This window comes from Melozone crissalis, unplaced genomic scaffold (genome assembly GCF_028551555.1).
Source record: "Melozone crissalis strain CALT ecotype California unplaced genomic scaffold, PUWL_Pcris_2 ptg000016l_1, whole genome shotgun sequence".
In the NCBI taxonomy this organism is placed as follows: Eukaryota; Metazoa; Chordata; class Aves; order Passeriformes; family Passerellidae; genus Melozone; species Melozone crissalis.
In genome coordinates this window covers 32,233,071-32,248,498 of record NW_026535794.1, presented here as the reverse complement: position 1 = coordinate 32,248,498, position 15,428 = coordinate 32,233,071, and the positions used below count along the sequence as shown (strand labels likewise).

Sequence of the window (15,428 nt, the reverse complement as noted above, 5' to 3'; positions counted from 1 at the left end):
AATATTCTAAAGGAAGGGACCAACAAGAATCATTGAGTCCAACTCCTAAATGAATGATACATATGGAGATTGAACCCACAAACCCTGGTGTTACTAGCACCGTGCTCTAACCAACTCAGCTAATGTTCTGTGATTGACAGGAAATGAGATTACTGCTTTATTCACTACACTGGTGAAAGTTTTCCATCCCCTACTGTGGCAACAACTACACAAAGAGGATTGGGAGACTTGATTTATTTTTCTCCTTAGCCTCATAACTCTTTCATAGAAGAAAACAGAATGGTACCATGATATATGCACTGAAATAGTTAAATAACAATGGTAGAAAAAATTGCACTCTTAAACCTCTTTTAAACCTCTTTTTAAACTATACAATCAAGCTCTTATTTCCTTAGCTGCTCTGTCCTCACACTTCTGAGTAGCCCAAGACAAGTTTGGGTTGTTCCCCTTGCTTTCAGGAAAGGATTATTCTAATCTTAAAGTGATTTTAATGTTTTTATTTAAGCTGTGATTAACTCTCCAGACAGCATCACAAACACAGCTAACACCAGTAGTTACAGAGAAATATCTGACATTGAAACCATATGCTTGGTGCCCTATACCCATCACTGCTGACCTGTCAGAAAGCACTGAGGATGGAACAAGCCAGAAGGCCTCACCACTGCTGGCAGCAGATGTCAAGTCCTTGGTGTCTCATGAGAAAATCAGTAATGCTAAAAGAGAAGCATCAATAGCTCCAGCCTCAACTGTGTGTGAACTGCTTTTTTTAGACAAAATAAACTACAGATTTCAAGTGTAGAGTCCTTTTATCTACAGAGAAAGCGCATTGCTGAAGTCACCAGAAAGTACAAGTGTATGTAAGTCTAAGGAGATTGTTTCAGTGAATTTGTTGTTTCCCCCCAAGTAAGTATGTCTGAAATCAGTTGTAGAAGGTGATCAGCATGGTATGGGTTGCTGGCAGCAGAGAATGTGAGTATCCTGTTAAATCTGCTGTCTTGGGGAGAAACCTGAATGTCACCATGAGAAGCTGCCAGAATTTGCTAACAGCTGATGCTTTCTGAAATGCAACTTGTCTGATACCGTTTTCAATGGTATTTAAACTTCATTTTTAAACTTCCAATGAGCCAGAGCAAAGTGCAAAAACCAGGAACATGAGGGATTCTGACAGAGGTTCAGAATAATGGTACAATGCAGCATACATTGCCATGAGGTATTAGAAGACTTTCCAGAAACAATCCCTGTTTCATCCATGTCTAACCACTGCTGATGGCGGGCTAACAAAAAGGAAACCCACAGGATGCTGAACATGCCTGGTACTTGGGACAAAGGAAGGTGAGAGAGCCTTTGCTTTAACTAAGTGTTTGGTGTTCAAATGAAAACAGAATCTTGCGATTTCAATGGGGACCAATAGAGTAATCTTTGGTGCTTGTCCCTGCCCTTGATGGCATGTTATGCCTTTTGATGGCTTTGACTTAGGGAAAGATTTTTTCCACTTTTGTTTTTTTTTTTTTTTTTTAAGTATCCATGCCATGTCCCTCATATCTTCCCCTCCAAGTTTTGTCTTCCTCCTTGACTTTTTCCCCTGCTTTTGCAACATCTGTGAGCTTTTGCCTCTTTGGGTCAATTGCACTGCACCTGATATAATCCCAGTCCATTTTCTTATAATGCGTTATGGTCTCAAATTTTCTTTTTTTCTTCTCCCATTTCTAGTCCGTTGATGGTATCTCCATTCCAGCGTGTTTTTAAGTCCTTTTTTTCTCTTTTGGCCTTCAGTGGTTATCAATTTTTGCAAGGTTTGCTGCATTTTCCTTCCCTTTATGGCATACAGTCTGTCCTTTGATGGCCTTGAATTTGGGAAAGAATTTTTTCCTTTTTTTTGTTTTTTGTTAACAATCAATATCATGTCTCTCATAACGTCGCCTTCAAGTTATGTCTTCCTCATTGACTTTGTATCCTGCTTTTGCAACATCTCTGAGCCTAATTTTGGCATGCTTTGTTCCTTTGCCCTGCACCTGATATAATCCTGGTCCATTTTCTTACAGTCCCCTAATTTCCCAAATTTTCTTTTTTTTTCCTCCCATTGCTATTTCTTTGATGGTATCTCCTTTCCAGCATGTTTTTAAGTCCTTCTTTTCTGTTTTGGCCTTCAGTGGGGATCAATTTTGGCAAGCTTTGCTCCATGTGCCTGCACTTGATGGCATATGGCCTGCCTTTTGATGGCCTTGACTTTGGGAAAGATTTTTTTCTTTTTTATTTGTCTTTTTTGCATATCCATGCCATGTCCCTCATATCTTCCCCTCCGAGTTTTGTCTTTCTCATTGACTTTTTCCCCTACTTTTGCAACATCTGTGAGCTTAGTTTTGGCATGTTTTGGTCTTTTGCAATGCATCTCCTTTCCTCACAGCCTATTTTTTGAAGACATGAAACCTCCTGATTTTCTGGGTTTTTTTGGGTTTTTTCAGTTGCAATTCATTTGTTCCTATCTCCTTTCCAGAGTGTTTGTAAGCCTTTCTTTTGGCGTTCGCAAGATTCCGTTTCCCATTCTACGTCCACTTCAAGGGAAAACTGACTTTCATTTGGAGAAAATCTGGAAGAAATAAGAATGGAACAAGGATGCTGGGGTTATATCACTGGAATAGCTCTGCATAGTAGCTAAACCCTGTCACTGTGGGGTACTTGCCAGTAGAGAAATCTCTGTTTGGATGCATATGTTGGTTTAGTCCATGTGTCTGGCACATCACAGAGGAATGTATATTGTGTGTATTGCAGCACTTCCATATGAGCAGAAAACTTCAGCTCCCCCTTTGGAGAAAAAGAAAAAGAAACATAAAGAATAACTATTCTTTAATTTCCAAAAGAGCCACAAAACGCCCTGAAATTATTAATTTGTCTTCAGACTGAGGTCCAGCTTTTTGAAAGACCTATGGATCTCTGAAAATAGAAGGTTCATTACCTTACTCTTTGAGGCAAACCAGAGCATAGGGTCTCCAGGCAATAGTCTTCCTGCATGATTTCTGCTATGTTAAGCTTCTCAGGAAGCATTTCCAGAATATCACCCAGGACCTTCTTGACCTCTTCAGGACAATACAACAGATGCAGTAGAAGTCCCAGCAAATCAACTCTTTCCGACTCTTCTACCTTCAAGTGTCTGATTTCTTCAGAAGAGCACAAATATCTCATTTTCTTAGATAAAAAACAGAGATGGTCCCTCCATCACCTTTGCTGTTTTCTTGGAAACGGTAGTGAGAGGAATGAGTGCAAACCAAGTAACACTTAGCAGCTTCTATTTAGTTTTACATTTTCAGGTAACATTGACCCTTGAAGCCTACTAATGCATTGTCCTGGACTTGGGATGACTGCTGTTACTAGGATACACCCTGGAATTGTCTTGATTTTCAGTCAAGTGTGACTTGATTTTTCAGTCAGTAGTTTGTATTTCTCTAGTACCTAATAGCTTCCATCACCCCCTCCACCACCCACAGTCCTTGCTGTCTCAGGCATTAGGCAAAACACAGCACAGGCACAGACATGCCTCACCCCCAGAAAGAGCTTCTCTCGCCTCAGGCTTGCTCTGGAACTGAGACAGAACATAAATGAAGAACAATTCATAACAGTGCTAATGAGCAGGAATTGAAATCACAGCATTAATGCAGCTCAGCCTCTGTTTCAGCCCTAGCTTTGGCAGACTAAATGATGAATGCCATATGCTATGGTCCAGACTCCCTAAAGTGGATGGGGACTGAGCATGAAAAGCACAAGCTCCCCCCAGGAGATGAAGCAATGTTTGGCTACTTGCATGCAGAGCTGTTGCACTTCCACCTGCAAAGCCTCCATGATCTGATAGTGATAAGAGGGGGAAAAAAAAAGAAAGATTTTTAAAAAAGAGTGCTTAGAGGAAAGGGAGGAAATAAAGAAAAGGATGGCGAAACCAGAGTGCCAGTTATAGGGGACTTTAATTAACTCTGGTAAGGATAAGGAGCTGAAGGCTCAGTCTCGCATCATGTGCCAGGCTTTGGGGCATCTGGACATAGTTTCTCAGACCTACACTCAGAAAGGAGGATGCAGAAGGCACAATCTGAAAACAGAACTAGCTGAGATTTGTGATTACATTTTCATTCCCTGCTCCTTTATTCATTTACTTTCTTAAGCACCAGTGATGTTCTATGCTTAAAACCCATTCTTTTAAATTTTTCTGGAAGGAGTTTGGCTATAATAATGTATCTGTGTGTCTGACATAACTGGACTATGAACAGAACTGCAATGTCCCAGCCAACTCCATATTAAGGGACAAAGCTAATCCTGGTATTGCGGTTGGTCTGTTTAACCCAGCGTCTGATAGTTTATCAGTAGGAATGTTATTGTTATTGTTCTGCTAGACTCCAGGTTCTGTGGTCAGGTGCTGAGGCCAAGAGATGGTCAGACACCTTCCTTGGCCAGGATTCACCTCTTCAGACTACCCAGAAACTAAAACTCCCTGAAAACTTCCTCTTCCTTTACTGCTTGCAGAGGAAGTCTTGGAGCAGCCACGAAGCTCCTGCTCAGAACAAGTTCCCAAGAAGGGAAGCAGTGGGAGAACCTGCGCTTGGGCTGCTCTGGCATGGAAATCCTGCACACCACTGTGTGGCTGTGCTGTGGATGCAGCAGAAAAAGTCAGGACTGCAGGCTAGGAGGGACTTCCTATGCTTGGCACAAGTGGGAAGGTGTAGGAAAGCTACCCTAAGGAGTTTTATCATGCAGGAGATGGGAACAAAAGACGGAGGTCAAGACTAGACTCACCAATTCAACCAACCATGCCTTTTTTCTAGTATTTTTGCTCTATTTGTTTATAAAAAGTATTAAAAAAAAAAAAAAGTGAGATAGATCCATACCTTGCTTCCCACCCCAAATAAATTCAATGTGAAAAAGAAATTGGTCCAAATATCTTCCTAGTGCATTACCTCTTGGCCAGGTTGGTGCATTATCGCTACCATTAACTCATCTGATCTTTTCTAATTTGATGCCTTCTCTCCACCCCCAGCCCCCAAAATTAGGTCTATTGCTGAAATAACTCAGTAAGAGGTGTATTCCACCTGTCACTAAAAGCACTGACAGTACACTGGATGAAGAACTTCACCTCTTCACTGCAGACTGGCCTGATCCCTCTCCCATGGAGATATGGCTTGCTTTTCCAAATGAAAGTTGAAGAGATTGTCTGATGTTGACAAGAATCCCATCTCAGCACTGGGGTGCAGTCCATATAGTACAGGGCTTTCAGATGGAAGCATTTCATCTATGTATTTGTAGTTTTGGAGAGGCCAAGAAACATGGTGCCAAGTTCCCCTCCAAGATGTAGGAAAAGAATCAATAATGTTAGTGGTAATGCTGACACCAGAAAACATTCTCCTGTAGCTACAAGGTTTCAGAAATTTATTTGAAGTTTTTAGACATGACAGCTGCATGTTCTGATACAAAGGAACAGGGTTACCAAAGGATTCCCAGCATAGTTACTATTTGCATAATTTCTGGACACTTCCATTTTCTGTGGGGTTGCTTCTTACTTCATGAGGATGCTTTGCATGTATTTTAAGACTGTCACTACTCAGGCAAGTGTATTTTAAGTATTGCAAGTCTGCATCACCTCACCAGCCAAACAAGGATTCTTATGCCATTTTGCTACTTCACTGCATCTCTCCAAGTGCAGGAGTGTTGCATGGGGTTTTGTACTGCTGCTTTGGCCTCAGTGAGATAGACAGTGGTGACAATTTTAACGGGATTGAAAATTAAGGTCTTAATCAGCTCATTATTGAGCCAAGTACTAATAACTGCACTGTTCCTATAGAGCAGGAAGACCCTAACTCTGTCAGGATATTTAAGATAAGACTTGGGACTTTGGAGCAGATTAAGATTTATGTAGACAGGATTTGGGTGAGATATACTCCCAGTGGGCTAAATAAAATAAAAAGTAATAAATAAAATAAGAGTAAAAGCTGTAGCTGTCAACTTTATTTTTCTAGACTTCCCCATCTCCTGTAAGAACTTCACTGAATTCAAAGAATTTCTCTGAACTTATTGTCATAGAGCTGCCTGCAATTTAAAAGAGTCTTGAAGTTGTTCTTGCTGAAAAATATTTCTAGCTCTAAGTGGTACTTTTCACAAAAGCTATTTCTTCCTAATGCAGGGTCCACTTCACAAAATCACAATAACATTTAACAGCTTCTGGCATTTAGAACGGTCTACAACAAGCTACTTCTCAAAATAACACCAGTAAGCACTTATTTCTGAAGTCATTTTGGTTCTGCAACCAGCCATTTACCTGTGCCTGAACTTGCACCACTAACCTCACCCACAATAAGCTGTATCTTAAGATGCCACTTTGAAGTAGTGCTGAGGTTTTGAAAAAAGCCCTGTTATTTACCTCGAGTGGAAGATCAATTCTGTCAGACAATCTGTACTTACCAGTCTCTCTGCTGGCACTTAAATCAGGTTTTACTGCATTTGTGGGAGTCATGTGCACAGAGGGAGGCTGTGGGTTACTGGGGTATGAAGCAGGAGCTTGCTGCTCTTCTGTCTTTATGACTGCTCCCAGGTGAGGTCTATCAAAGCTGACACACAGTGGGTTATTCTAATGGACCCATGTGGAATGAATTTGTAGCTAAAAGAACTCATCCTAAAGCAAGAAGATAAAAAGAGAAGGCAAATTCCCCAATGAATACAAAGCCCCACTGCTGATGAAGGACCATCCATTCATTTGGCTGCTAGTCACTGAACGATTTTCTGGTTTTGCTGGTAATTCTGGACTTTAACTTTTTCCAATTACAGCAAGAAACTAAGAAAGAATCTTCACTGTTTAAAATACCAGTGGATCCACACTAAGGGTTGGGTCCCTAAACTTTCCAAAGGGCATACAAATAGCAGTGATTCTGTTCAGGTTTCACCACCTATACTTATTTTGCAATTATTTGAATGAAAGTTCAGGCTTGTGAAGGTTAATGGACTACCTAAAGTACTAAAGCAGTAATTCTTTACTTATCCATAGGCTAGAGGCAGAGCTGGAGCCGACAGGATGAGCTTCCCACCATGCCCCCACGACCTCAGCTGTCACATGGAGAAATCAGCCTCTTTGGAGGTCAGGAGTACGGTGGCGTTTAGCCTTTCCATCTCCATGGCAACTTACTCTTGGGCATCTTCTTCTGAGCAGTTACTTCCAATTGCCTTCATCTGAGTGTGGCTCTTTGACATATGAAATTCTGCTTCTTTGGGACCAAGGAGACACCAGCCCTCTGCTCTCGCTCACAGCCGAAAGGCAGGCTTCAGCCCACTGCCAGGGGTGAAAGGGGCACTTTTCCCAGCTTATCCTGCTCCACAAATGGCCTGCTCACACCTAATATGATAATTTTTAATTTTTTTCCTCACAAATGAACTTTTCTTTTACCTTTGGACAATGAAAAATAACAAGTGTGGAAAGGGTGCTTGAAAAATCTCTTGGCTCTTTTTAGCAAATTGTGTACAATCAGTTCTCTAAAGTGGCTTCCTCAGCAGCTGAGAAGAAGCAGACAGGGTTTTAAAATATCTATATACAGATCAAAAAGTACATATATATAATACATATAGTATATATCTATATTATATATGTGTGTCCATATATACACACACTCCTGTATAAACATCCACATTTGTTATTTGTGTATATGAAAACAGATTAAAGCAGTTTCCATGCAAAACTTCTTAAAATTAAAGTTAAAACAACATTTTCTTTTTGTAGCCTCAAAAATTTCAGCATTTGCTGCTGATTAGAAGCAACTTTGGCAATCTGGCCCTTTGGAGTCATGGATGTTCCACATACACTGCTGTCCAGGATGAAAATTCAATAATGAAATTTGAATAATTCAGTATATGTCAGCTGGTAATAACCTGACAAAGCTACAGAAACAGATGTGAGAGGGTAGCGGAAAATTAGAAACAGTCTTACAAGCTATTTTTCCTATTTTAGAAAGAGTGAGGTGCAAGGAAATGTATAACATTTCCATTATTTTTTGAGGAAGAAAATGTGCAAAGAGTAAGTTAAAGTTCTGAGGACAGTGCCATTCTGGATTGCTGAAACTGGTGAGTTTATCAGTTACATTGGTTAAAGTGCAGTTCCATAAGAGATACTTCTCCATGCCTACCCAAAACTTTCTAAATGGAAGCACCTTAAAATAATTTTCCTAGGAAAATGGAGACCTAAGTGTATCCAATGTCATTAAGCTCACTATACAAACAGTGTTACAAAGTACTGAATTCAAGTTCCCAATTAATTGTAGTTGCAAAAGTAGACAAGCAGTAGGACATCTCACAAACCCTTTCAACCAAAATCTGCTCAGGATAAATCATTGACAGAATTGATTCCCCCACAGCCAGACAAGACCTTGCTGCAGGATGGATCAGAAAATGTGGGGTCTTCTCTTTCCCTTAGGTTAAACATACTGTGTTTTCAGAGCTTTAGGTTACATATGATGGTTCTCACCAGGACTGGGCTGAGGAATTATTGCAGACAGATCCAGCAGAGCCTGCAGTCCCAGGCACCCGTTATGTGGCCACCTTACACGATCTCACCAAGGATTCCTGTGGAACCCACCTGAGGAACAGAATACGTCACTGAATAAAACAAGTCAGCTGCTTAAAGAACAAACCAAAGCTGTTCTGAATAAACACTGCTAAGAGACATAAAAGAGGCTCAACTACTTCCTTTCAGAAAGCTTCATGGTTATACATTTGCATTGCTGGGTTTGGGTTTTCAGCAAATAATATTAAAACCAGATTTCTTTTATTTCAATCCAATGAGAGGTATCTGAGCAAAAATAGAAAATTTGTGACTAAAACTCTGTAATCGTGTAAAATGCATTATCCAAGCTTTATGTTTCCTACCTTAGCCCTTATAAAAAAACTTTAGAGAAAACCACATTTTCAAAACACTACATTATATGAGAGAACATAACTTTGTGAACAAATGCATGTATTTTCCCATACAGATCTTTAAAAACATAATCCTCATGAGTGACAGGAAGGTAACCTACTGTGCCTTTCTTGGAGGAGAAATAAAAAACTTGTATCTGATTGTAGTCTTTTATATCTCCTCACTAGGGAACGTTTAGTTACTGAAATTCTACATTATTTGAAATTGGGAAGTATTCAAGAACTTTGGTAAAAATTGAATTAATATTAATCCCATTACTGCACCATCCTATAAGCATTAAGTTTATTGTAGAATTCTAGTCATAATGCCACAGAGAAAGCATGTGGTTAAGGGTGGTAAAACATTTTATTCAAGGAACCAATGTCTTTCTCTTTTATTTGGCTTCACAGCATTTGAAGCTTCTTTTTGCTCCCCTTCAGTTTGCAAAATATGCCAGTTTGTGATGAAACCTTTGCAGACAGGAACCTTTACGCCCTTGGGGGCAGTATTTGCCTCCCAACAGTTTGAGTAAAAACTTAATTATAGGCTTTAAATATTACATGATGTGACAGAACAGAACAAGTAAAATAGCTGCAGCCATTCCAGCCTGCTTGCTACATAAACTTGTATGCAGCAATTTGATTATGTGAAATGCTAATCCATCTTTATTTTAAACTGGTTCAAAGAACAAATGAAAAAAAAAATTTAAAAAGCCACTGGAATATAATATGCAGTGCTGCATGCTTGTGATGAGAAGGCTGAACAGAGAATCCCTGTGAAAAATGCCAGCAACTTGGGTTTAGAACGGAATGTTCTTGCAGTCAGAATAAACCTGCTTTTCTCTTTGTCAGCAACAAAAACTCATTTAACATTTTTCTAATTTCATATATATTTATCTCAAGAAATTGCTTTTTCCTTTGTCTTTTGGAAGAGTATATCAATATTCTAATGCAGTACAAGCACATTCAGCTGCACACTTCTGGGACATTGATTATACTAGGATAATCAAAGCTGGTGATATAAAAGGGACATTTTTGTGAGTGTGAGAAAGCTGCAGAGTTTGCATTAGAAATATTTTGGGCTGTCAGGTTCACATAATTGCCATTGTACTCTATACAAAACTGGTCTGTTGTACCCAAAAAAACCCCGGAGCCATTGCTGGGTGGGTGGATAATGGGGAGGACAGAATCTACTTTCCCCCACAGCAGCATCCAGTGACAAGTCCTTGAACACATGTGTGGGGATCAGAAGGTGGAGGGCATGAGCGGGACAATGAGGCAGGACCAGGCATCCTGCACTTCACATGAAGAGACCTTAACTATTGCAGATTGGTGTGCTGGAGTCTGTCTTAGAAGCAGGAAAAACTGAGAAACAAGATTACATATTCTCGGGAAAACACTATAAACTGGTGGGAGTTATAACAGAATCACGGCAATTTCCACTGGCTGATGAGATATCTCAAGTTGCCCAGTTTATGCTTTCTGGTCAATGCTTAATTGCAGGCAATGCTTAATTCCTTTCAGGAAGTTCTTCCCAAAGGACAATAAATTTATATTCATATGATTTATGTGTATATATATATATGCACAAGGTCATAGACATGCCTATATACATAGGAACTGACATTTAAAAAAACCTGTTGTCTTATTTCTCTCTCCAATATCTATGTAAAAAAAATCCTTGTGAAACCACAGGGTAATGAATCACTAAGCAGTACAATGAGAAAGGCCAATAAGCAATATTACCAAGAGGAGAGAAATAATTCTTGCTTTTACAGACCTTTCTGGTATTCCCTGCCATCAGAATACTCCCTCTCATTAATTAGCAAAATGAATTATCCGGCTTATGAATTGTGGTTTGAAAAGAACAGCTTAAAGCAGCAAGATTTATTAGCAAAGAAAACTAAGGGTTGGAATAAGCTGATTTCATAGACTTGTTTTCTAAATGGGAAGCATTATTAAATCATCATAATAAAATTAAACAATTATTTCACTATGACACCAAGTACCACAAAAGGGAAAAACAGCTTGATGTCCCACTAACTAAATAAAGGCTAGTAGGGGTATGAAGACAAAAACAAAATTAATTTCTCTGAGTAAATACAAGCTGGGAGATATGGAGAAAGCTATATCATCAAGGGGTGACATTTCTGTCTCTTTTATTTCTTTATAAATATCTCTGAAATTTATTTAAATTACTCAAATGGGAGGATCTATTCAATAATATCCTATATCATTCAGTAACAAATAATTACTGCCTTTTATTTAGACATTTCACATTTTCACATACAGAACTTACACAAATGACCTCAACTCGGTATTTAAACTATACAAGTCTGAAATATGTTGCATCTCAGAAAAAAAAAAATCACTCTTGTATCCTTAACTTTGACTCAAGGGGAACATTACTGAGAAAGTCACAACAAGGTGGCATCCTTAATACATAATAATGACACATTCATGAAATGCACCATTATTTATACATGTGACGTGCTGTAAATTGCTTCCATCATCAGAACTAATTGTAGTGATTATTAATGCAGTGTTATGAACTGTCAGAATTGCTGTTTGTAATTACATTTGTGCAAATGCTTCATTACCTGCCTAATGAATTTGGCATATATGCACATGTAAACCCCTGTTTTTGTTAACATAATGAAGGGCATTTTTTTCCCCTTAGCTACTGATGTGGAACTGGTTTTACCTATATTACAAAGCTCAAGCATCCACTGCCAGTAAAAAACCCACAACCCCCCTTTGATATGGTTTATATTCATACTCACCATCACATAATGTCAGCTACTTAAATAACAGCTTCAGGGAAAGAAGTGCATCCCCCTTATTCAGTATAACCGTGTGGCTGAGTGGAAATTACCTTGATGTGTGGTTACCTGACCACTTCCTACCTTCTTGTGGGCCTCTGAGCAGTTGCTGAGGATGGTGATACAGACGGAGATCTCAGCTGCTGATCTGGAACCTTCCATTCCAGCCCCAAGGGCCAAACTTCAGCCTCCCAGGAACAGAAGTGTGAAAATTGCACAGGGGAAAACAGATGGTTTTAAATTTTCCTTCTCTGGCATGCAGGTCAGAGGTCCCCTGTCAAAGGAAAAAGGAGTAACTTCTGCACCAGCAACAGGGAGTGTTGCTGAGGGCTGTGCCTGCCTCATCTGCCAAAAGGGAGCACTCACAAGGCTGCAGCTGGAAGCAGAGTGAGAAACAGGTTTCTAAAGAATCAGAGGCTATTGGGCAGTATTTTTTTCAGTAATTCCCAGATACAAAACTGTTAATAGTGACATTTTAGTTCCCAATGTTCCCTAGGAAAGGAGAACTGTTTGGTTTGCTACTGTTGGTTTGCTACTGAAACCAACAAAAACAGAGTCTTTACCTAGAAGCCTATAAATATTACTCAGATAACCACTATAGCTTCTTAGCTAAGTCATCCACAGACTTTATCCCAAACAGAAAATGTACTAGTTTAACATTTATTAAAAAGCCTTCAAACTATTTTGAAATTTTACACCATTTCCCAAAGAGTCATGTTTGAAATTGAAGTTTAATTTTTTTTTGCCTCCGTTATTTACAGTGTTAATAGAGAATTTTAGCAAGATGATATTCAGCACAGGCATTGATCTAGTTTTTAAATTATTCTGCATTTGCCTGTAAAACCTGCAGAAATTAATTCTTATGTCTCTGATATTTTTGTATATTTTATCCTTTAGTTTAAGAAGTAATAAACAACAAAATTAATTTTGTTACCCTTGAAAATAATGATGTGTGGAGGGAACATCAGAGGGATCAACTCTTGTCTTTCAAAAGAAAATAGATCATCCTGAGCTGAACAACATGTAGCAGAATCAGGGCAAAGGTAAAGGATTTTATGTCTGACAAAAAAACCTCCTTAAATCAGAATACCGATTTCAACCATGAAAAAATACAACACAAGTTTCTACCCTGAATAAAACCACCAACCCATGAAATGTATTCCATCTGGATTAAGCATACTTTGATTTTCTTATTGTAATTAAAAAACACAACAAAAAAATAAAAAAACCAAAAAAAACAACCTTAACCAGAAATATATTAAAGACAGTGTCTGCACAGGAATTTGTGGTAAGCCACAAACACCTATGGCTCAGAATAGTGGGTGAGAAAAGAGAGTTCTCTAAAGTGTAAAGCTTAGAAATTGTTTAATTCAAAAATATACATATATATTCTTTCACTAAACACAGACTGAAACAGGACAACAATGTATATGAACCACCTTTACTAAAAATTGTCTAAATTTTTCAGCTGTATTAATAGCCAGCTGCTCAGCCACAAAACTGCAGTCATTCCTTTCTCACAAATGTCTTTCCAAATCATCCTACATCATCAAAATCAATCCATTTGTAGCTCTGACACAACCTTTTTTCTTTTTTTTCGCTGTTTTTTTTTTCTTTTATTTTTTCCCTGGCATTGACTAGTATTCCTTTCTAAAGGAGCTCTTACCCTTTTCACATCCCATGTGTGCTGTGCCCCAGCAGCTCCATGAGAATACCCTGCTGGAAGGTGAAATGTGCAGTTAGGGCTGCCTTCATCATGGTCTGCTGTGCTGATGAGAACAAGCTGACTGCTCCAGCACTGCCACTGCTGCAGGGAAGCTGACTCACAGTGGGCTTGAAGATCTTTCTGCAAGTTCCTGGGGTAGCACTCAGGGATAACCAGGGATCTGGAGGGAAGGAGACTGCACACTACCTGCGACATGCCTGTTCTACACATTCTCATGTCTTCTTTCTTCTCCTTCTTCCTTCCACCCACTAAGCAGAGCTTTACACAGGGAAAGAGCAAAAGACAAAACAAACAGCACATAACCCTTACTCTTTAATTCCTTTCCTTATGCCTGACTGCAGGAACCCATACAGAGGGTACTGAGCCATTGCCTGAACACCCAGGTTTGTAAATCCACTCTGTGGGAGAGCGGTCATGACCATGCATTTAGGCAAATTTAGAGCAGAGTAAAATATGTGAGTACCATCAAATGAAAGAGCTCTGGCTTTAGAGCATGCACAGTTGTTTATTTTTTTCCATAAGTGCATCACTGGCTAAAGCTGGTGCAATAAATGCTCTTTCTATCTTTGTATCCATACCTGTGCATGTCTACATTGAATAGTACAAATGTTTGTGTTATTGCCACACCTTTCCTCCTGCCCAACACTGATGGGAAACAGAGGCAGTGCAGGGCACAGAGGGCTGGCACCCTGCAGCTGTTAGCTCAGTTTGGAAACACAAGGATCCCAAGTCCTGGCCTCCCACTGAATGGTCATCAATGCTACCACTTGTCCCTACAGGGGAAGGAGTAATTAAAGCAAACAAAAGGGAAAAAAATTAGCTTACTTTTACCTGGTCAAAACCATGGAGAACAGCATGGAAATTAGCCAGCATCCTTGTAGGAGGTTCACCAGTCATTTCAATTGAATTTTCTAGTGTTCCTTGGGGAATTATGTACTTTTCTGTGGTTGGAGCTGGCTTAGCACTGATAAAGACACAGAAATCAGGATGACATAATGTATTGCTCAAGGAGTTTGTCCAAGGTTTTGAACTACTCAGCTACTTAGATGAATATTCTGTTGAAAAACAGCCAATATGGTTATTTTACAAAACCAAATAAATTTGTTTTCCTTAAGGCATTGTTATTGTGACTTCTTAATGGGGTAACAGTTAAGTCATTGTCATTTCTTGATATGTATTGAGGTTTCACCATTAGCTTCTAAAATTTGATTCTGAAGCTAATGAAAATATTAGAAACTCAGGGTTAAGTAATTTGTGGTTGTGGGTGTTGTGACATACAAAGACAAGCATAGCTCAGAAGACACCTGGACTCTCTTTAATTTCTTGCAGAACTGGGACCTAGGCATGTCTAAGACATGCCAGGAAGAAGACAGAAGTGCTAGACAGAAAAATGGTTCCAGCTATCCTGCTGCTTAGGAAATATGTCTTAGACTACTTCAGGGTGCAGCTGTCCTTAAAGTTCGAAATACATGAAGACAGTGGAAGGACACTGATAGATCAGAGAAGAGTGTTATAATGGAAAAGTATCTGCCTCCAAAGCACCTCTTGGTGAAAAACAGGAATATTGAGAAATATTTAAAATGTGGCTGGGCTGAAGATGTTTTAAACACACCATCAGCCCACACTCCGCATTTCTTTGTTACAGTACTAACATTTCAACTCAAACTGCAGCTCATCCAGGAGCTTTTCTTTGGCCCTTCACTGATGTGCCAGAACCTCCTGATTGTGCTGGCAATCTCCATGCAGCACAGGAGGGATTACAGCCAAAGAATACAACATGTCACTCACACCCTGGCTGCTGCATCACTTTATTATGAGTTCTGCTGGGGGAATATTCCCAAACTGTCCCTCACCATGTGGAAAAAGGAATAGAGGGATGGAAAGAAAGGGAGACTTTTACATCACATGACATGATTGCATTCTGTCAGCACCTGGATTGTCATATAGGCTCCATCCATTGAATGCAAAGT

At 39.4% G+C, this 15,428-nt stretch overlaps 1 protein-coding gene across 1 annotated transcript in view; it reads right to left on the bottom strand.

Annotated features, from left to right (window-relative positions):
* Nucleotides 1-8,488: 8,488 nt before the first annotated feature.
* The window catches only part of DNAH11 (dynein axonemal heavy chain 11), an 88,565-nt gene continuing 81,625 nt past the window's right edge, over nucleotides 8,489-15,428 (bottom strand). Inside the window, 5 exon segments of the mRNA XM_054274049.1 lie at nucleotides 8,489-8,593; nucleotides 11,817-12,006; nucleotides 14,290-14,449; nucleotides 14,451-14,500; nucleotides 14,502-14,513. Of these exon segments, the coding sequence (XP_054130024.1) occupies nucleotides 11,869-12,006; nucleotides 14,290-14,449; nucleotides 14,451-14,500; nucleotides 14,502-14,513 (360 nt within the window). The 3' untranslated portion in view covers nucleotides 8,489-8,593; nucleotides 11,817-11,868.